Source organism: Elephantulus edwardii, unplaced genomic scaffold (genome assembly GCF_000299155.1).
Source record: "Elephantulus edwardii isolate Elephantulus edwardi_28Jun2011 unplaced genomic scaffold, EleEdw1.0 scaffold00305, whole genome shotgun sequence".
NCBI classification, from domain to species: domain Eukaryota; kingdom Metazoa; phylum Chordata; class Mammalia; order Macroscelidea; family Macroscelididae; genus Elephantulus; species Elephantulus edwardii.
This window is the reverse complement of record NW_006400055.1, coordinates 182,880-205,962: the sequence shown is the minus strand read 5'-3', so window position 1 is coordinate 205,962 and position 23,083 is coordinate 182,880. Positions and strand designations below refer to the sequence as shown.

General features: G+C 44.5%; 1 protein-coding gene and 1 pseudogene across 1 annotated transcript; both read left to right on the top strand.

Annotated features, from left to right (window-relative positions):
- Nucleotides 1–3,466: 3,466 nt before the first annotated feature.
- Nucleotides 3,467–4,105, top strand: LOC102856576 (annotated as a pseudogene).
- A 5,039-nt stretch (nucleotides 4,106–9,144) lies between these two features.
- On the top strand, nucleotides 9,145–20,267 carry LRIT1 (leucine-rich repeat, immunoglobulin-like and transmembrane domains 1). Its single transcript, XM_006901018.1, has 4 exons — nucleotides 9,145–9,266; nucleotides 12,103–12,569; nucleotides 17,772–18,077; nucleotides 19,339–20,267. Exons 1-4 carry the CDS (start codon nucleotides 9,145–9,147, stop codon nucleotides 20,265–20,267), a joined length of 1,824 nt encoding a protein of 607 aa, XP_006901080.1.
- The last annotated feature ends 2,816 nt before the right edge of the window (nucleotides 20,268–23,083 follow it).

Sequence of the window (23,083 nt, the reverse complement as noted above, 5' to 3'; positions counted from 1 at the left end):
TATTTACTCCCAAATATTTAATCTTGTGATTAGCTATTGTGAAGGGTATTGCTTTTCTTAGCTCCAGCTCTGTATTCTCTTTGTCACTGTAGAGAAATCCAACTGATTTTTGTATGTTGTTCTTGTATCCTGCTACTTTGCTGAATTGATCAACTATGTCCAATAGTTTTCTTGCTGAGTCTTTAGGTTAAAAAAGAACCTTTATACATTGTTGGTGGGATTGTAAAATGGTACAACCATTCTGGAAAGCAATTTGGCACTTCCTCAGAAAGCTGAACATAGAAATTCCACATACCCTGAGAATATGAGAACTGAGGCACAAACTGAGATTTGTACACAATTATTCACGATCCCAGAGATGTGGAAACAGCCCAAATATTCAACCACAAATGAATGGATTGAGAGATTATGATACATTCACATGTATGGTACATTCACATCTATGCAGCACATAGGAGCAATGATTTGGTAGATTATTTCCTAAGTTGGGAGGGACTGGAGAGCATTATGCTCAGTAAACTAACTCAGTCCTACAAGGATAAATATTGTATAAAACCATTATTGTAGAATGAGTATAAGGATCCAAGAGGAGTGGGAGAGGCTGGAAGCAGAGGGATGTGAATGTGCCAAGGGAAGGGAGGATTAATCATGGGGTTGTAAAATTTGTTGGGTGGGGTGGTGAGGGAAATTGAAAGAATTTGTTTGAATTTGTATTTGAATTTTGTAAATAAACTAGTTGTTGTTGATTGCCATCGTGTTGAGCATGACTCATAGCGACACTATGTACAAAAAACTTAATGCCTTTCCATCACTACTGCCATTTCTCCAAGTTCATAGAGTTTCCAGAAGCATGTGGTTTAGGAAGTGGATGCCACTCCTGCTTCCAAAACTGTTTTGCAACTGGGAGGTCCACCAAACATTGCCCACATTTGGAAACCATTCTGGTATTTGATACCCCAATGACACAAGGTTTAGTATCACAGCAAACCCAGGCTGTTTCAAACAGTACATTGACAAAGATTGATGAACTAGTAGAGAAAAAAACTGAATAGGAATTAAACCCAATTACAAAGCAAAAAAAAAAAGAAATTCAAATTGGATTTGGAAGAGGCCATGGTTAGAAGGATATTATTACTGATGTGAGATAGATACTGACTGAAAACAGATTATAAAAAATAGGTTTACTTGTATTTTATTGCTTATACAAAGTCCTTTGATAGTATGGATTATAACAATTTATGGATAACATTTAGAAGAATGATAATGAGAGTAGATAACATTGAAAAGAACCTTAGTTTAACTCCTCCTCACCAGAGGTGTTTTGCTAATTTTAAGGAGCACTGGTGGTTCACATATTGTCACATATTGGCCTGCTTAATCAAAATGTGGGTGGTTTGAACCTACTGCTGTTTCTCTCAGAAAGGTGAGTCAATTTCCTCCCCCAAACTGTTCAAAATTTGCCATGGTTTGGCATGGACTGGGAAACAAAGAGCTTGATTTTGATTGCTGTTACTAATTTTTGGTTTCTTGTACTTACATATCTGTCGGGTAAATTTTTAAAAATCCTTCTCTAAACACACTTATTTTTTACTTGTCAGTGTTCTGTTTTAACCACAGAGGCAGGAGAGGCATTCACTTCCTAAATAACAAGCCTCTGGAAACTCGATAAACTTTGATACATGTCAATAGTTGTAGAGGGACTTCAGGCCTTTTGTTCATAGGGTTGGTATGAGTCGTGCTCGACTCAAAGGCAATCAACAACAATTTAGGATTCTAGATATTAACAATAAATTTGTCACCCCATGAGTGAAAGATGTGAAGTATGTCATTGGTGCCATTTTGAATTCTGTTTTGATAAAAGACACTGTGTACTTTCTTTTGATGCATTTTATTTCTGATATAGTTTGGCCCATTTACTTATACTTTTCTGAATTCTTTTTACTTTAGCATTATTTTAATATTTATCATAAAGTTGAATTTTTTCTTGTGAGAAAAAAAAATCCTTGCTTCCAAGGAGTAGCCCAGTTTCACCATCTCCAGGACAAACCTGTTTGTTCTCTTATAAGTCCATAGTATATTCAGTACTATTTTCCAGCACCACAACTCAAAGGCACTGATACTTCTTCTATTACCTTTAGTCATTGTCCAGCTCTCTGACAAGAGACCATGGCCTGGATCAGGCACACCTTAGTCTCCAGACTAACAGTGCTCTGGAGAGATTTCTGACAGCAGATTTTCCCAATGCAATTAGTCTTATGATTTCCTGGGTGTTGGTACTATGAGTGTTGATTGTGGAGCCAATCAAACTGAAGTGGTTAACAATCTCAATTGCTTCATCATCTATTACGATGCTGTCAATTGGCCCTTTGGGGAGAATCTTTGTTTTCTTAATGTTGAGCTTCAATCCATATTGAAGGCTACAGTCTTTGACTTTCTGGAACAAATGCCTCAGGTATTTCTTAGTTTCTGTGAGTAAGGTTGTATTATCTGCATAATGCAGGTTATTGATGAGTCTTTCTCCAATCCTGATATCACATTCCTCCTCATAGAGCCTAGCTTCCCAGATGATCTGTTTTGCATATAGTTTGAAAAGGTATAGAGATAAGATAATCCCTATTCTATACCTTTCCTGATTTTGAACCATGCAGTGTTTCTTTGCTCTATTGTGATAACTGCCTCCTTGTCCAAGTATAGATTTCATATAAGTACAATCAAGTGTTCTAGTATTTACATTCTTTTCAGAGTTAGTCACAGGTTGTTGTGGACCATACAGTCAAATGCCTTTGCAGAGTCAATGAAATACAGATAGACAGACATTCTTCTGGTACTCTCTGCTTCCAGCTAAGATCTATCTGACATTGGCTATAATATCCCTAGTGCCAGGGTCTCTTCTTAACCCAGGCTGCACATCTGGCAGTATTCTACTGATGTGCTTGCTGTTCCAGTAGTTTTGGGATAATATTTAGCAGGCTATTGCTTGCATATGCTATTAATGATGTTGTTGATTGCCATCAAGTCGAGCACAAGTTATAGTGACTCTATGAACACAAGACCTGATGCCTTTCTATAACTATTGTCATTTTTCCAAGTTCATAGAGTTTCCTCAGGCACCTGTCTTAAACTGAGAGCTCAACCAAACACTGTCCATCTTGGGCAACTGTTATGACATTTGACACTCCAATGGCACAAGGTTCAGCATCACAACAAACCCAGGACAGCAAATTGACAGAAGATTGACGTACAACTTAGAATAATGTTCCTGGGGTCCTTCCAGCGTCGCTGGAGTGAATTGATCCGGGAGTTGGAGAGGGCTCCAAAGGTGGGAAGTGGAGTCAGGGCCCCGGCTGCCGGTCAGTATATGTCCCATGCCCCATTCTTTTGTCATAAAAAAAGGGAAGAAACACTGCAGTGAATGAAGATTCCTCTGCATTTTAGCACTTCTTTTTCTCCTGTAGTTGGTTTTTGAATGAGGATGACAATGGAAGAGATGAAGAATGAAGCTGAGACCACTTCCCTGGTTTCTATACCTCTCTACGCAGTTATGTATCCTGTGTTTAATGACCTAGAACGAGTTAATCTGTCTTCAGCTCAGACACTGAGAGCAGCTTTCATTAAGGCTGAAAAAGAAAATCCAGGTCTCACACAAGACATCATTATGAAAATTTTAGAGAAAAAAAGTGTAGAAGTTAACTTCACAGAGTCCCTTCTCCGTATGGCAGCTGATGACGTAGAAGAGTATATGATTGAATAACCAGAACCCGAATTCCAGGACCTAAATGAAAAGGCGCGGGCACTTAAGCAAATTCTCAGTAAGATCCCAGATGAGATCAATGACCGAGTGCGGTTTTTGCAGACAATCAAGGACATAGCCAGTGCAATAAAAGAACTACTTGATACAATGAATAATGTCTTCAAGAAATACCAATACCAGAATCGCAGGGCACTTGAACATCAAAAGAAAGAATTTGTAAAGTACTCCAAAAGCTTCAGTGATACTCTGAAAACCTATTTTAAAGATGGCAAGGCAATAAATGTGTTTATAAGTGCCAACCGACTAATTCATCAAACCAACTTGATACTTCAGACCTTCAAAACTGTGGCCTGAAAGTTGTATATGTTAAGAGACACATACTTCTCACTGGCAGTATTGAACTGCCTTTATCTGTAAATTTTAAAGTTTGACTGTATAAATTATCAGTCTCTGCTGAAGGGACCTAATCCAGGATGTTAAATGGGATTATTGCCATCTTACACCATATTTTTGTAAAATGTAGCTTAATCATAATCTCACACTGAAGATTTTGCATCACTTTTGCTATTATCGTTCTTTTAAGAATTATAAACCAAAAGAATTTACGCCTTAATGTGTCATTATATAACATTCCTTAAAAGAATTGTAAATATTGGTGTTTGTTTCTGACATTTTAACTTGAAAGCGATATGCTGCAAGATAATGTATTTAACAATATTTGGTGGCAAATATTCAATAAATAGTTTACATCTGTTAAAAAAAAGAATGTTCCTCCAAAATATAACAACATTAGTCTCACTTAGCAATGATTAAGTGCCCCCAAGTCAAATAGGACTCACAATGACCCTATGAACAAAAGACCTGAATGCTGTTCTATAACTAACATAATTTCTCTATGTTCATAGAGTTTCCAGAGGCATGTGGTTTTGGAAGTGGATGCCCCTTCTACTTCCAAACCTGAATGAATCTGGAAGCTTCTCCAAACACTGTCCATGATGGGTAACCATTATGGTTTTGACAATACTAAGGCACAGTGTTCAGCATCACAGCAACTCCAGGTTACTTTACTACATCAAATAGATGACTGCTATACCACTTAAAGAATGTTCATTCCAAAATTAATTTCTGAGAAAAAAACCAATTGCACAACCAAACATCTTCCTTACATGACCCTCATTAAGATGTGAGAAATCATCTTCCACAGTGAAACAAACAACTCCATAAGAGCCTCCAGGCTAGCCAATATTAATGATTATTGTTGTTGTTCATTGCCATTGAGGTTGACTCATAATGACTCTATTAACAAAAGACCTAACATCTTTCCATAGCTTTCATTGTTTCTCCAAGTTCATAGAGTTTCCAGAGGCACGTGGTTTAGGAAGTGGGTGTCACTCCTGCTTCCCAACCTGTTTTACAACTAGGAGCTCCACCAAACACTGTCCACAATGAGAAACCATTATAGTATTTGATGTCCCCATGGCACAAGGTTCAGCACCATAGAAAACTCAGGTTACCTCATACAGCACATTGACAAAGAGTGATGTGCAAAGTGGAAGAATGTTCCTCCAGATATAATAGCACTAATCTCACTTGGCAGTGGCTAAGTGTTGTCAAGTTGAATATGACTCAGAGTAAGCTTTGCACAAAAGACATGAACTCTGTTCTATAATTAACACCATTTCTGTACATTTATAAGAGAGTTTGTAGAGTTTTCAGAGGCATCTAGTTTAGGAAGTGGGTGTCACTCCTGCTTCCCAGCATGAATCAGTCTGGAAGCTCATCCAATCCTTGTACATAATGGGTAACCATTATGGTATTTGACATGACTATGGAGTAGTGTTCAGCATCACAGCAACTCCAAGTTGTTTAGTACAGCAAACAGACAAATGATGGCAGTGTCTTTAAAAGAATATTCTTCTAAAATTAATAAATTTGGCCTGAGGGCCGTAGCCCAAGAGCCCTACAGGATTTTAAAATCACACCTGAGGCTCAAGACCACCCACTTTTGAGGGGTAAAAATAGTAACACACAACAAAAAGGACCCCAGAAACTTCCCTTACCAGAATGCCACCAAGATGAGTTACTGCCATCGAGATGCCAGCCAGCCAGCCAACTTCCAGAGTGGAGGGAGATTCCAAGGCCCTAGGCCCCAGGCCAGCCCACAGACCCATTGCCAAACATCGATTTTAAAGTCACACACTTTAGCAGGCCTCTGTCAGGTCACATTTTTTTTTGGAATTGGGATATGAGCTGTGACAATTATCTTCTTTCTTTCTCTCTCCCTCCCTCCCTCCCTCCCTCCCTCCCTCCCTTCCTTCCTTCCTTCCTTCCTTGCTTCCTTCCTCCCTTCCCTTTCCTTCTTTTCCTCCTTCTTTCTTTCCTTCCCATTCATTGATTATTTGACTTGAAAATAATCCTCATGTATTATCTATCTTCTCATGAGTGAATGTGTCCATATGTGTGTATCTTGGTCTTTATATAACTCAGAAGCAATTAGGTTTAGCATCCACTTTCACCTCTTATGCATTCATAATTATAACAACAACCAGAAGGCCCAAATCCCTTCTGTTCTACAGATGCTTATAGCCACAGGTACAGGGGATTTCAACATACACTTTTGGGGAGACATAGTTATGTCACTGGCAGATAAGATTGTCAAAACGGGCCTGAAACAGAGCCTGGAATTTTATATGGACACTGAGGGTTCCAGGGAATAAACAACAGCCATACCTTTCTGAGCTTTACCTGTCAAGCCTGGACTATGACAGGAACTTTCTTCAAAGGCCAGGAGTGAGCCTGGTAGAGTATGTTGAGGGCAAAGCCTCTATGTTAAACTGAAGGAAAGGATCGGAGAGAAGATGATCTCTGCTGCTTGAATTTATCCCTGCCTTAGACTCTGGGGGGCATGGTGAGATGTGGTTGGGGATGGGGCAACAGTGGAAAACAAAGTGCCTTTTCTAACAAGTCTGTGAGATACTTCTCTGGAACCCTCCTTTCCAAGTGTGTTGGAAGGTAGGTTCAGGGAAAGAGAAAAAGAGAGCAAGAGAGAAGGGGAAGAGAGAGAAAGTGGGAGAGAGAAGGGGCGAGGGAGAAGGAGAGAGAGAAATTGAAAGAGAGAAGGAGAGGAGGTAGAGAGAAGAGAGAGTGGGGAAAGAGAAAGAGGAGAGGGAGATGGGGGAGAGAGAGAAAATGGAAGACAGAAGTGGAGTGGGGAGAAAGAGGAAAGGGAGAAGAGAAAGAGGAGGAAGAAAGGGTGTGTGAGAGAGAAAAGAGGGATTGTGGGAGAAGGCAGAAGAAAGAGAAATGGAGGAAAGGAGAGAAGTGAGGGAAAGGACAAGGAGAGACATTATTTCTCTCAAGGAAATATCTGGCATCTTTGTAGAAGGTGGAAGCTTTCCTTCAGGTGAGAGATGTTCTCTGAGTCTCTTTGCCACTGCAGGAGTCTGACAACACAAGGTAGGCAGATTGCTGACACAAACTCCAGGACCTGGAATGCAGATGATGAAGAGCCAGATAACGCATCCAGATTCAGAAAAAACCAAGAGAATTTCCCTAGATGTCCACATATACTCAATGCAGACTGATGGGCTGCTCATAGTAGATTTCAAGGAGGTGATTATACCAGGCATCACCAAGGAAAAGATGATATTATACCAAGATCTCACCAAGGAAATTATTACAACATAAGAGATCCTGTACAGAGTATGACTACACTATAGCTGTCAAAACAGCAGACAGACCTCCAGGTGATTCTGCTGAAGAATAGTTAGAACAGTACATAGGCAAAGAACTGCCAGAAAGTCAGGCTGGATTTTAAAGGAGCAATGGCATCAGGGGTATCTTGGCTGATGTCAGATGGATCTTGGATGAAAGCAGTGAATAGCCAAAGGATGTCTACCTATGTTTATTGATTATGCAAAGACATCTCACTGTGTGGATCACAACAGGCTATGCCCAACATTGAGAAGTGGAATACCGGAAAATTTAATTGTGTTCATGTTAAAATTATAGCTAGGCCAAGAAGCTCTTGTACAAACAAAGCAAGGGAACACTGCATAATTTAAAATCAGAAAAGTTATGTGTCAAGGGCGAATCCTCTCTCTGTTCTTTTTCTCATTCAATCTCTATGCTGAACAAATCATCTGAGAAGCTGAACTACATGAAGTAGAATGTGACATCAGGATTGGAGGAAGACTCTTCAACAACCTGTGCTATGTAGATGACACAACCTTGCTTGCTGAAAGTGGGAGAACTTAAAATGCTTGCTACAAGGATTAAATAGTCTTCAATAAATGTTGCATCTCAACACTAAGAAAACAAAATCCTCACCACCAGGCCAATAGGTAACTATTGATAGATAAAAGATCCTCAGTGAGATGGATTGACACAGTGACCATAATGGTGTGCTTGAGTATGTCAGAGATGATGAAAATGGCACAGGATAGAAAGGGTTGTTCAGATCAATTGTTCATAGGGTCAATATGGGTCACAGTGGACATGGCAATTCTTAACAACAACATAACTGCTAACCAGAGAGTTGTAGGCAATCAAACTGACACAACCTTGACTATCACAAGAGGCAAAGAGAGATTCTATTATTCAGTCAAACCATAGCTTATAATTGGAGGAGCTTGGATTTAAATCCTTGTAGCTTAGCTGTGATGGCATACTTTGGGCATACTATCAGGAGCACTAAGTCTTTGGAGGAGGATATGCTTGGAAGGAGAAGGTCAACATATGAGAAGGAGACCATCAATGACAGTAATTGGCACAGTAACTGCACCACCAGGCACAGCAGAAAGTGCAAGGATTGTAAAGGATGAGCAAGGGTTCCGTCTGGCACTTAGGGCTCTTGTGAATAAGTACAGACTCAACAATACCTAATAACAAGTCTGGCCTCATGTTTGGACTTCCTAATGCCTCATTATCTTTAGAGAGATTCATTCAATCTCCAATTTCTTGATCACCATTTGATAATGTCCCTGGAAGAGAATTTTAAAAATTCTTTGAGAGGCCAGTTACATCTCCATTTGCCCCAGACCTAAGCATCCAGCTTGTCTGTGCTCCCAATTGCCTGGCTAGCTGTGTGGTATTGCAGGAGAGAGCCCTATCCAACAGCTACTTGCCCCCAAGAGGCTGCCCACCTGCCCCATTCTGAGCACCCTGACTGAGCTGCTTTGGAAGAGGACCCACCCCCACACATGGGATGAGCGATTCCAGGAGCAGTAAGCTGGTGACTGCTGGGACCAGGACTCCTTCTAATCCCCAGCCTGTCAGTGTTTATTGGGGCCTCAGGCGGGCCTGCAGGGATGAGTGGACAGCTGGACTTGCAAGGCTGGCAGCACCAGGAAGCCAGAGAAAGGCCCTGTTTGGGCTGAAGTGATCCTGGAGCCATGAGGGTGATGGTGGGCGTGCTCTTGCTCCTAGCGCTCAGAGGACCCCTCCAGACCTGGGGCTCCTGCCCTTCACAGTGCAGCTGCAGCATCCAAGTGCTGGGTGATGGCAGCAGGGCCAGGTATGGTGTTGGGAGCTTGAGGGTGGCCTGGACCATTATTCTTCCAGTGGGCAGGGTAGGGAGGTTGTGATGCAGGCTCTTTAACCATGACTGGATGAGGTTCCTGTTTCCCTGTCTTTGTGGCCCAGAGATCTTCATGGAGTGATATGCATGGCACTACCATCAGCAAGCAAGAGCTGAGCTTTCTTAGGAGGAGACGTGGATCCACACTTTAGAAACCCTTCCTCAGTCCTCTCCAGGCCCCAGGCATGCAGTTTCTTGAAATATTCCTCCTTTCCCTCTGTCCCTATCTTCTCTTGTCTCCTTGTCTCCATCTCCTGTCTGCATCTCTCTCCATTCTTTCAAACACCCACTCCTGTCCTGGTGTTTTCTCTGACCACAGCCAAGAAGAGGTATCAACTCCACATGCCAACATTCTGGGTCTCCTCTGGCTCAAGATTAGCAACCTCAAGACTTGTCATTCACTGTGGGCTAGACCTTCCCTGGTGTCCTTGCCTTGTTCTCAACCCTTGAGAGCAACTCCCTGCTCCCCTTCCTCTCTGGCCTTTCCCCAAATGGGTATGCAGTGAGGGAAACTCCTTCTCCCATTACAGTTCACTGTTTTCATCTCTCCAGCTGTTCTTCAACCATTTTTCTTTACCTTTTTCTGTCCACCTGCTGAAAACTCAGGTTTTTCAGCCGGCTTGACATGTCAGTCCTGGCTTAGGGCCTTTCCTTGTCTTACTAACATTCTGTTACTCATCGTTCCTTGTCCCAGTCTTGGATGCTGGGGAGCCACTGGAGACTTCTGATCTGGGAAGCAGTGTTACTAGAGGTACTTTTTAAGTGACCCTGCAATGCTTGCAGGATTGATGGGGTGATGGAAGGCAAAGGCAGAGATACCTCTACCAAAATCAGGGACCTCCTATTATGTTGTAAAAACAAGGAAGAGCCCCTTGTGGGGCCCAGATCTCCAAGGCTGAAACTCATGTAGTAGAGCCCTAGTGGGCCAGAAAATAGGCTCAAGAATGGTGTGACTCAGGTGATAAGGATCCCACACACAGTCTACTCAAAGGGCTCTGGGTCACCTGGCCTCAGTGTCAGAACTGGTCCTGGGACCCAGGGTGTCTGACTCTGTCTCCAGGCAGCAGAGTTCACTGTGGATGGAGAAATTATATGCCACACAGTGTCCCTCTGGAGTTAGAGCTCTTGCAGTTGTCAGTGCACCTGACAATCCTGTGGCAGGCATGCATAAGGCCATCTACATGGTGATCTTGTGAGGGAGTGGGTCGTTAAAGGTTGTAGATGCCTGAAGCTTCAGTCAGATGCACAGATTGTGTGATTCACCCAAGTCCTTCATCAGGCCAACCATGTGGGCTGTGGAGACCCTAGACCTTTGATCTGGGTAGCTACTTTCTCCCATGTCCCCAAACCATGAGCAACTGGGAGAGCATGACCTGAGCTGTGGACAGATGTGTGTCATGCTTCTTGTGCACAACTGGTACTCTAGGGCTCATGGTATGATTTGTGGGGGCCTCTTGTTAGTTTCCATGATTCCTACTTTGACCTTTTCTCCTCAACCAGGTCAACTCTCTTCTTTCACCCACAAACAGCCCTTCTTCCATGCAGCACTCAAACCTCCCCAATAGTCTGAAAATATCCCCACCTTACCTGTTCTTTCTACTGCATTTGGATTCCACACCATGTGGGGAGAGGGACTGAGTGATACTTTCCTGAATGGTCAGAATCCATCACTTAAGAGGAGTTTCTTGTGTATGAGGAGCACATGAAAAGGTGCAGATATCTGCACCTTTCTGTGGACAGTGTTTACAAGAAAATCAAACCCATCATGCTGTTTCAATTCTGGTGGCCCACCTGTTACATAAGAAGGTCTGCCGTTTAATAATATTTCAGATAATGGCATTCCTAAAAAGCAACTTCCTTGCTGAAGGAAAACCCATTCTCCAGAGAGAGCAGAAAAACACTCTAATGGAACTGGGGTCAAGCAAGGGCTGGACTCCTGATGCCCAGCCACCAAGTTTTGCCTTCTTCTGGGAGTTTTCCTGTTGGCTCTTCCTTTATATGAATGACTTGCCATCGGTGATCACATAAAGCACAGTACACATTGTATGCTCCTTGAAGGCAGGGCTGTTTCTTCTTTATTTCTCTACTTTCAGGTTTCAGTGTCTAAGAAATCCTTGTTGATGCTGAATGAAGCATCAGCTAAGAGGACCCCCCAGCCAGGTGCATCCCAGAGTGGCAGAGGTCATGATGGCTGTATTACATGGCTTAGAGGGTGATGGACACTTGCTGAGTCTGCATGTAACTCCATGCTGCCCTGGGAAGTGGTGTTTATCACCAAAGGGAAACCAAGACAAAGTGGTCACACAACCAGAAAGCCAAAGATCCAGAAGTGAAGCGAAGCATATAGTCCAGCTCTGGGACACCTGATTACCTCCCTTGAGGGTCAGAGAGAACACAGGTTTCCTACTTCAGACATTTTTTTAAAAATGAAGCTTCCTGAAAGTGGCTACAGGAAGTGAGGAATGATTTAACAGTGTAGTACCTGCTTCACATAGCCAAATACCTGGTATACTACCAACTCAGGAAGGGAGGTGGGACCAACGACAAGACCCCATGCTGGCACTGCAGCCCTGAGAATGGAACCAGATAGTCTGCCCCTGGCATCCCCAGGATCCTATGACATCCCCTGCCCCAGAAAGCTCCCAGGGGGATGTGCTGCTGCTGACCCCTCTCCAGGATCTCTGGAGTCCAGTGTCAGGCTATCTTCACAAAAGGTGAAAGGATGGCCATCCAGCAGGAGTCCATGCCAATTTTCTGCTATGTATGTTACCAGGACGGTGGTGTGCAATGACCCTGACATGACCCTGCCCCCAGCCTCCATCCCCCTGGACACCTGCCGACTGCAGCTGGAGAGGACGGCTATCAGCAGGCTGCCCGAGGAAGCTTTCCGACTGCTGGGCCGCCTGGAACAGTTGTGGCTGCCCTATAATGCCCTTGGAGACCTCAGCGCCTTCATGCTCCAAGGCCTGCAGCGTCTGCATGAGCTGAGGCTGCCTGGGAACCACCTGGTCACTTTCCCCTGGGCGGCTCTCAGAGATGCGCCCCAGCTGCGGCTGCTGGACTTACAGGCCAACCGCCTGGCTGCTGTGCCAAAGGAGGCTGCACACTTCCTGGGAAACCTCACCTTCCTGGACCTCTCCAACAACCAGTTGATGAGACTCCCACAGGAGCTGCTGGCTACCTGGGCCCATCGACAGACATCATCATTCCTGCCTGGCTACCACACCAGGCTGATCCTAGGTAAGGGGGGGATGTGTTGTCTCAGGCTCATTTGTCCTTCTCCAGTAACAGTTCTGGTTCATTGGTTGGTGTGAGTGGAGACTGAAGGAGAGGAAGAGTATCAGGTTTAGATCTCAAGAAGCAAGGGAGATAGATGTCTGCAGTCCAAACCCCAGCTCTGCCTCTTCTAGCTACCTCAGCTTCTGCTAAGGGAAGCTAATGACCACATTAAAAGGCTTTTACTAAAGTGGGGGAAAGGCTGTGCTGAGTGTTCCGGAAATCCGTGGTTCCCACTGAAGAAAGACTAGGAGTGCTGTGGGCCCCATCAGGTGCCAGGGGCTGTCTCAGCAGCAGAGCACTTGCCCCAAGACATACTCTTCTTGGAGGAGGTGCCACTCAAAGCCTATGAGTGCTGCATTTAAAGGCTTAGCCTCTTGGGACAACCTGAGGCTCTCAGTTCCAGAGATCCCCAGGGGCCAGCAGATGTGATCATCCCCACCACAGTTCCATTCTCCCTTCCTTAATCTTTCCTTTCTTTCTCTTAGTTTGTTTTCCTTCCCCATGGGCCCTCCTCCTCTTAAAAGACCCAGAGCATGTGAACCTTCTGTCACAGCTCACTTTTGTGGCACCCAGAGCCTGTGAAACCCTCTTATGAAGGATGCTCTGAGCACTCTGCACACAATCTGTGCCCTTTGTTCATTACTCAGTCTTTCTGGTCTGTCTGTGCTCCTTCAGGCACTCACACCACCCTGGGATGTTACAGCACAAATATAATCTTTTCTTCTGCAGTTGAACAAGTCTGGGAGTTGTGAGTGGTGGCACCATTCATCTAGTTGTGCTCCTTTCACTGTGGAATAAGGATGTGGGAACTATAAGGACATGGGGACTATAAGGATGTGAGAACTATAAGGACATGGAAACTAGACTGGGGAAGTAGAAAGGGCATCAGAGGAGAGGACCTTGCTTTGAGAAGCCTCTTGGTGACGTGTGTCTGGAAAACCTCTTGACTCCTTCTGGGTCCAGTATGAGGGCAGAATCCATGTCAAAAGAATCCTAAGGGTTCTGGTGAAACACCTGTCCAGAGACCACAAAATTTCTCAAGAAAGAAACATTTAGAATGGTCACTTCTAGAAACAGGGTAGGGAACTCTGTCCACCCACGTCTAGCCACCCTCCCATAGATGTCTTTTTCTAGCCTTTTTTGAGTGTTGTCAGGGCCTTGCATGGATCATACTTGCACAGAGCACTATTTGTGTGTTTAACTGAATGTTCCATTATTTTTTTTTCTTCATCTAAATCTGGCAGCCTTATCCCAATAGCGAGAAACAAGAGAAAAAAAAAGTAACTCACCCTTATAAATAAGGGGACTGTGATGCATTCAAGGTCATGCAACCAGGAAGGAGCTCTGGGGAGTTGGTGTCCCAGTCCACTGTAGAACGAGTTAACATAAAACTACAGACACCCCTGTGTCTCTTGGATTTCCCCTCTGTGAATGATCTGTTCTTACCAGTTAAACTAGACCTCCCAGCCTGTCTGAGACATCTGGCAGCCCTAAGGGTGGTAGATGGGGTGTTACCCATTCTGAAAAATTAACTTTAAATATGTAACTCATCCCTGGATATATGTGGACATTTGAAATAGCAGGAAAAGCTACATTCCCTTCCGTCTCCTATTCCTATTTCAAATCCTTCTCCCTTTCCCAAAATGTAGCCAGTCTGTTGACTTGTATGACTGCTTTACTGACCTTTACTTACATATAAGTATATACATACAAATAAATACACAAAACATATTTGCATCTATTTAGGCTTTTATTGTATTGTATATATCAGCCAGTAGTAAATTTTTCACCCCAAACACATCATGCAGATCATTCTAAAGTATTAGAAATGGATTTCTTTTCCTTTCTAAACTCTGCATTGTTCTATAGCAGTGCTTTCCTCCCTGAATGGACCTTTATGCTATTTCTGTTAGATTAACACCTACGATGCTATATAGAACATCGTACCTTTCTTTCCAGGACCAGAGCTGAGAAGCAGGAACGCTGGCTCAAGAAACACACACAGGGAATGTTTACATCCAGCCTCATATTTTCTAAACTGCTACGCATGTTCTCACCCATCACTCATCAGTGATTGTCTGCCCATGTGCAGGCCCTGCTCTCGATCTGAGATACAGCTGTGAAAAAAAGGTGGAAATCTACTCCCTCGTGGAGTGGACAAATGAAATGACCACAGTGCTTGACTTTGACAAGATTGGAAGTTGAATGTTTCAGTATTGTCTGATTTTGTCTCCTGAATTCCCCCAGAACCTTGCTGTGATTGGATGAAGTACAGGGAGTGAACCACCAGAGCTTGGCAGTGATGAATCTTGGGCTGCAGATTAATTACATGCATTATGCAAGGGTCAGAGTAGCACTGAGGTGGAGGAGGACATGGCCCCTCAGCTAGTGCTCCAAAGAAACCTAGACTGGCATCTGTGCCCTCAACCCTCAGTGAGCCCTCCCAGTCCTCTTATGTCCCTTCCAAACATATGCAAGTGCAAAAGGTGTACACCTTAATAATAACAGCTTAATAATAACTCAACATAATAACAGGTCTGCAGAAGAAGAATGCCACCCACATTAAGAATGTGAATTTTTCATTTCAGATATGGCCACATTTGAACAGGAATGTGTTGTCTTAGTGGAGAGAACACACTGTTGCCTCCAGTATGTATAAGGCTCTTTGACAGGGTAGAAGCCAATGGTAATTTTTATGTGGCATAATTGAATTTTCTGGCTCCCTCCTCCTCCTCTTACCCCCATTTGAGCCTGTGTCAATGGCATGAGGGCTCCAAGCACCCTCCTCACTGTTAGAGTGATATGACAAGTGTCATTTAGGCTTAGAGCACAGAGGTCAAGGGTCAGTGGAGCATTTTTAGAATTGGGGTTTGACATTGGAATGATTGCAGAAATTTTCACAGCTGGGTGAGTGGGCTGCAAGAATTATTTTGAGAATGGCAGCAATAATTGCCAATCTTGAAGGTATTTTGCTATTATGTGTATAGAAAACCAAACGCCAAACCTGTGGTCGCTGTGTTGATTGTGGTCACAGTGACAGACAAAAGTGCCCTATTGAACTTGTGAGGGTGTAAATAAAATTGACAAACTTGTAGTCTACAGTAGAGTTCTTAGCCATTGCAATACTAGAGCTCCATAAAGCCATGAAAGCACATTACCATTTATCTGCTGGGGCTCTGCTGGTATCCGGTTAGATGCTGAGCTGCTAATCCATCAGCCACGCTGTAGACGAACGATATGGATGTGCTCTTTGGAGACATATGTATTTTGAAGCCTTGCCATTCTCACTTCTGAGGAGCATCCTGTCTGTACTCTACGACACGTACTGTTCTTCTGGTATATCTGATATCCTTTACTCGCCAAGTTGTGTCAAAAAATCTGGAGGACAACCACTTGGCCAACTGATTGGAAGAGATCTATATTTGTTCCCATTCCAAAGAAAGGTGACCCAACAGAGTGTGGAAATTATTTAACAATATCATTGATATCACATGCAAGCAAGGTTCTGCTGAAGATTATCCAAAAACGACTGGAACAGCACCTCAACAAAGAACTGACAAAAGTGCAGGCTGGCTTTAGAAGGGGTGTGGTACCAGGGATATTGTAGCTAATGTTAGATGGATCTTGGCTGCAAGCAGGGAGTACCATAGGATTTCTATCTATGTTTCATTGATTATGCAAAGGCGTCTTACTGTATGGATCATAACAAGCTGTGGCTGACTCTGAGAAAAATGGGAATCCCAGAACACTTGATCATGCTAATGGAAAACCTATATTTGGACCAAGAGTCAGTCATCAGAACAAAGCAAGGAAACACTGCATGGTTCAAAATTGGGAAGGGTGTATGCCAGGGATGTGTCCTAGCTCCATATCTTCTCAACCTATAAGCAGAACAGATTATCCAGGAGACTGGGCTCTATAAGGAGAAGTGTGGTATCAGGATTGGTGGATTATGCAGATGACGCAACCCTGCTTGCTGAAACTAAGGAGGACCTAAAGCGCTTGCTGCAGAAGATCAAAGACTGCAACCTTCAGTATGGATTGAGGCTCAATATCCAGAAGATGAAGATTCTCACCACTGGGTCAACTGGCAGCATCAGGATAGATGGTGAAGAGATTGAGATTGTTAACAGCTTTAGTCTGCTTGGCTTCATAGTCAACACTCTTGGCACCAGCAGCCAGGAAATTAAAAGACATTTTGTGATGGGAAAGTCTGCTGTTAGGAAGCTCTTCAAAGTACTGAAGAGCAATGATGTCACTATGGAGACTAAGGTGTGTCTGATACAGGCCATGGTCTTTGCAATCACTTGCTGTGCATCAGAGTTGGACAATGACTAGGGAGGATAGAAGGAGAATTGATGCTTTTGCTCTGTGGTGTTGGGGAGGAATATTGAATATACCATGGAAAACGAACAAGTTCATCCTGGAGAAGGTTAAACCAGATTGCTCCTCAGAGGCAAAGATTCTGAAACTTTGTCTGACATACTTTGGACATGTTGCAAGGAAGACCAGTTCTTGGAGAAGGACATCATGCTTGGGAGGTGGAGGGACAGCACAGGAGAGGAAGACCCTTTATGAGGTAGGTTGATTCAGTGACTGGGGTAATGGGGGTAGGTGTGTCGGAGACAGTGAAATTGGCATAGGATAGAGCAGGGTTTAGGGCTGTTGTACATAGGGTCACTATGAGTCGCAGGTGACTCAACGGCACACAACAGCAACTACACCATACTTAGAGAGTATTAGTCCTTCTTTAACACTTTAAAGAGGTCCCTCCTAAACAGGTTTGCCCAACACTTGATTCCTCGACCACTGCTGATTATAGATCTAATCTGACCATCATATTGTATCTGTTTATCATGATTTATTTGTTCAGCTGTGCATATTTTAGTTTTCTTTGTGGTCAGGTGTATTCTATACTGAAGGCTGTAGTCTTTGGTCCTCACTGGAAAGATTTATACTTAAAACAACTCCCAAAGGGAAATAAGACACACATTTAATCTGCAGAATAAGGGCAGGTCACAGAGCTGGCTAATTAGGCGAGGAGCTGGGCCTGGAGGCTGGTTCTGATGGCCTCAAGTTCAGGGCTAACCCTGTGGTCCTTTCCATGTGGAGGGGTCTGAATCCCCAGGGCTCATATCTTGCCTTTTCTCTCTTGTCTGACAGGGCTCCAAGACAACCCGTGGGTGTGCGACTGCCAGCTCTATGACTTAGCCCACTTTATGGATGACTGGTCTCCATATCTGGCCTTCATTGAGTCCAGGTTGCTGTGTGCCAGCCCCAAAAGCCTGGCTGGGGTGACCTTCAGCCAGCTGGAACTTAGGAAGTGCCGGGGTCCAGAGCTCCGCCCAGGTGTAACTACCCTTAGGTCACCTGTGGGCAGCACAGCATTGCTTCGTTGTGGGGCCACAGGAGTCCCTGGGCCTGAGATGAGCTGGAGGAGGACCAACGGGAAACTGCTCAATGGCACAGGTATACACAGGGCCTGCTGGACGGTGATCATTGGCTAGCTGGGGCCAGGACAAGGCTGTAGCCTAAGCAAGCTGAATATCCATCTAAGGGGAATTGGCAGACCACACCTGAGTCAGGGCCTGGAACAATGACTTTGAGGTTGACAATTAATAGCATTTGCCCTATTTCATCCCCTCAGCCATTTTGTCAGACACTTATCCTCACTTTGATAGGATAAAAAAAATGGGCTTTTGGAAGCCAAATGTCGGTGTATTAGGGTTTATAATAGGTTTTCCAACTGTAACTATCAGGCTAGTAACTCCAGGAGTCTCTTGGTGGTACAAACAGTTATCGTATGTGGCTGCTAAGTGAAGAGCTGAAGGTATGAATTAATCCAGAGGCATCTTGGACGAGTCTTCTTATACTTCCAAAGATCAGCTGCTGAAGCCCTACCAACCAGGTCTGTTCTGGAACACACGGGGCCAGCAGGAGTTGAGGCTGACTTGATAGGCCCTCATGAGAACAATTCACCACATGGATTGATTACTTGCTGTGTATTGAATGCCAGCATGGTGCTAAGGGCATTATGCACATGTGGGCTTTGAACTTTAGTAAGCATTCTGGTTATCTTTCTACTTTGCATGTGAGTAAGCTGAAGCTTTGAGAGGTGAAGTGTGTAGTTAGTTTACTTTTCACAACTCATAGATGAAGGAGTTGTCATCCTCATAAAATGGGTCAGCCCACTCCTGGCACCCTTTCTGCTGTGTCTTAAACACCCTTAAGGTGGGAGAAGGGTAAACAACAATGCTTTTCTAGCATCAGATCAGAGAACCTCTCAGCTTCCTTCTGTGTCTCCTGCAATTATATTGGAAACCACTGTGCCAGGAGAGTGGATGTGAAAGCAGTTGACAAACTTGTACATGGAATCCTGTCTTAGAAAGCAGATAAGTGGAGAGGGTGTGGCTGAAGGGCAGTGGCTGGGGATAGGGCACATGCTTCCCCTCGACCTCTCCTCACTTCCCTGATCTATCCCAAGTCCAATGGGCTCACTTCCCTGGAATCCCAGTACTGTGGAAAGCACAGCTGGAACAACTCACATCTGTTAAGTGCTGTCCCTACCTGGGCTCCAGCTACTCCTCAGGATTTGCAATCCTGCTTCCCTTGGATCTTCATGGAAAGACAGAAGGAGGCCAGCATTTCTCAGGATAGCAGGCACTCCTGTGGGAGCCTGCCCTTGAGGGACGTGCCTCTTTTCTCCTATGAATCCTCTTTCTCCCTACAGTGCACCAAGAGGTCTCCCAGGACGGTACCAGCTGGGCTCTGCTGGGCCTGTCCGCAGTGTCCTATCAAGACTCCGGAGACTATGTTTGCCAGGCCAAGAACCTCCTGGGCATCTCTGAGATGCTTGTGTCCCTGACTGTCACTGAGGTCCAGGCTTCCACAGAGCAGAATCAGGACTCTGCGCCTCTGCGGGCAAGGACAGGAGAGGGATCCGAAGATGCCGCTTACAACGACAAACTGGTGGCGAGGCATGTCCTCAAGTCAGCAGCCTTGGCCCCTTGGACCCCTGCACCTGCCACACAGGAGCTTCAGACCAGCGTGCCAGGTGAGGGCCCCCCGAGGCCAGAGGCACGACTGGTACGATCCCTCAAGGTGGTGGGGGACACGTACCACAGTGTGTCCCTGATGTGGAAGGCTCCCCAGGCTGGAAACACGACAGTCTTCAGCGTCCTCTATGCCGTCTTTGGACAGCATGACATGCTGCGAGTGCCCCTACAGCCTGGCGAGACCAGTGTCACCATCAATGGGCTGGCGCCACGAACCAAGTACGTGGCATGTGTGTGTGCTCGCGGCCTGGCCCCGCGCAAGGAGCAGTGCGTCATATTCTCCACTGACGAGGTGGTGGACGCCGAAAGCACACAGCGCCTCATCAACGTGGTGGTGGGCAGTGTGGCTGCAGTCATCGCACTGCCCCTCACGCTGCTCGTGTGCTGTGGAGCCCTCCGCAGACGCTGCCGTAAGTGTCGCAGCCGCAGGCCCACTGAGGTCACCAGGGCCTACATTAGCTTGGAGAGGCTGGGCCACAGCGACCATGGCTCCGAGGGGTTATATCGCCACGGCCTGGACGAGGCCGACAGGCTCCTGTCAGCCAGGTCCAGCCTGGACTCTCAGGCCCTGGGGGGCGGGCACATCCATGAGTACTACTGCTGAAACACTGTTGCTGCCACATGGGTGTCCCTCCACCTACTCCTGTCCACCTTCCTCATCCTCGACCACTGTGTGCTCAAACTCCTGAGTGCAGCTGGGCCGCCAGCTCACCCATTTTGATAGATGCTACTAAACACGATGTGTCATTTGCAGGCACTCTGGATGCATAGTGGGTAGGGAGTTGTGCTGCTAACCCAAAGGCCCACTTCTCTGGCAGTTGGGATCCATCAGAAGAAGAAAAATGGACAATCTCCTCTCATGAAATTGACAACCTCTGAAAACCTGCTGGAGGATCAGCTGTTAGTTGGTTGTTACTAGAAGGCAATGAGAAAGAGAGGAAGAGACTTCTGGCTAGCCAGCATGCTGACAGTCTACCCAGAGGAGTCTCAAGAGGAAAATCTGGCCGTTGCCTCTGCAAAATAGCCACTATCTAGTCCTCTGACACCCATGGCGTCCCTGCAGTCCAAGTTGACTCTTATGCTTTCGAGTTGGTTTTCAATGTGCCAGGAAGACTTCTAAGTGCTTTACGAGGGTTAACTCATAATTATTTTAACTATCCTTTGCAGCATGCCCCATTAGTCTTCCCATTATTATTCCTGGAAAAGACTACTTAAGGGGATTGAGACACTTGCTGTAATCATTTTCTGATTTTGGGGTTTTATGTTTTATGGTGCATAAGCATGATTCAAGAGCTCAGCAGGAGACAGTAACTAGTGCCTGATTGAGAGACATGGCCTGGGTGTCAGCCATGTTGGTTTTGTCCTGTGAGCTCTATTTGGGACTTAGGCTTATAAAGTCAGGCTTCTTAAGGGCAAAGCCCACTCATGACAGACAGAGATGAGCAAAAACCTATAGATGCCTCTTAAGCTCTCTGTGATTGCCTCGTAGTCCATTTCACACATATCTATCTGCCAAAGCAAGCCGCACAGCCAAACCCAATTCTAATGTGGCAAGAAGGACATCTCCCTGCATGTGATGGTGGGGCAGTAAGTCTATGACCAGGATTACACAGCTTGTGAGGGTATTTCTGGAAGTGTGACAGATAGCAGGGCTTCATTGGCCTTGACAGTATCCTATATGCATGTTCCAGCTCTTGGCATTTATGTCCAGCTCTGCCACACACACATACAAAATATCATAATTTCTCACATTTCATGTCACACTTGTATGTAATGGTTCACGTGTTCACTGTTAACTGAAAGGTGAGAAATCCAAGTCCAGCCAGAGGGGCCTGAGAAGAAAGCCCTGACTATTCACTTCTGCAAAGTCAACCTTGGAAAATCTTGTGGAATGCAGCTCCACTCTGATATGTATGATGTCACCTTCATAGCAACTGGTTTGTCACACTTGGGCACTCTTGTGTCCAACTCATCCTACTTACCTGCCTACATGCACTGTGTCCTTGCTCCATATATACTCAGTGACCCTAACATTAATTATCCAGGTGCCATTCCCTCCAGAGACAATAATCTGATTATCAACAAAGTCAGGAGGCTTGGATGATGCCAAGAGATCATTGATTGCTCTGTGGCACACAACTCTTTCAGGCATACAGATCACCTCTGCCCAAAGTAGCAACCTTTATTATTCTTACTGAAATACAGCTGGGTTCCTGAAGATGTCTCATAAACATTCTGGGTTAATGCCCAAGATGTGTTACAAAGAGTTCACTGTCAGTTTTGCTTTAAGCTTGGAGACCGCAGAGATGTTGTCTCTATGCAGGAGAAGGTAGACATCCCTAGTAGAATGCTTAATGCTGTGTCTTGTTTACAGGGCTGGCCTCTTGTGGGTGGGAGCCTTGAGGGATTGGTGCCAAAATTTTTTTTGGTTATAATTGAGGAAATTTGGAGACAGAAAATTTATTTTATCAATATTACACAGGCCATCCTGTCTTGTTTTGATTATTTACTAGACAGAAACTATATGATGCAGTGCTTTCTAAAAGGTACTGTAGTCTCCTCATTTACAAAATACCTTACAGTACATGATCTTAGAGCAAATGTTCCTTATTTTCTTTAACTTGGCCCTCACTACAATCCTCTTATGAAGTCTAGGCTCCTTAATTTTATGTTGGAAAACTGAAGCTCCAAGAGGTGAATGATTAATAGAATAGTGATGGATTCTCCTTAGGAATTTTTATCTTTGACAGCTTTTAAATCTGGTCAAGGATCTTTGTTCACTGCTGATTTCCTCAGTTTGATCCTCATGCATGGAAAAGTGGAGGGTCAGTAAAGGAGGGGAAGACTCTGAATGAGCGGTGACTGTAACAATTGACTCTAATGTGGCAGAGATGATGAAGACAGGACAGGATTCAGATTTATTGTTGCTATGAGTTGTAGTTGACTCAACAGCATCTAACAACAACAATAACAATTAGATTCATTGATTATTTTGTTTTGCTTTGGTTTTTTCCCCATCACCAAAAGTTGGAATCAATACCCAAGGAGCATCTGTGAACATGGATGTAGAATTCCAAACCTGAGGAGGGTGCAGCTGAACTATATTGCTGGTGGTGGTAGTTAACTAGTTTTGACTCATGGGATTTTATGGACAACAGAACATAATGTTGAATGATCCTGTGTCATCCTTACAATCACAAGCATATTTTAGTCTCTTGCAAAGATACTCAAAGCATCTTTGAACAGTTACTGTGCTTCCAGTAAATCTCCCCCTTACTGGAACCAAACATAATGTTCTCACCTAAGAATTCAGTCCTTTTTAACAATACATTAAAAACTAGCTAATTGAGCAAAGTGCACAGACATTGGTAAGAAAAATAATTTGGTGTGAAGATGACAAATACACTGTCTACACCAAGA

Coding starts and splice junctions, on each gene's coding strand:
- LRIT1 (XM_006901018.1), top strand. CDS start 9,145: ATGAGGGTGATGGTGGGCGTGCTCTTGCTCCTAGCGCTCAGAGGACCC. Junction 9,267..12,102: donor GGTGATGGCAGCAGGGCCAG/GTATGGTGTTGG, acceptor GTATGTTACCAG/GACGGTGGTGTGCAATGACC. Junction 12,570..17,771: donor CCACACCAGGCTGATCCTAG/GTAAGGGGGGGA, acceptor CTTGTCTGACAG/GGCTCCAAGACAACCCGTGG.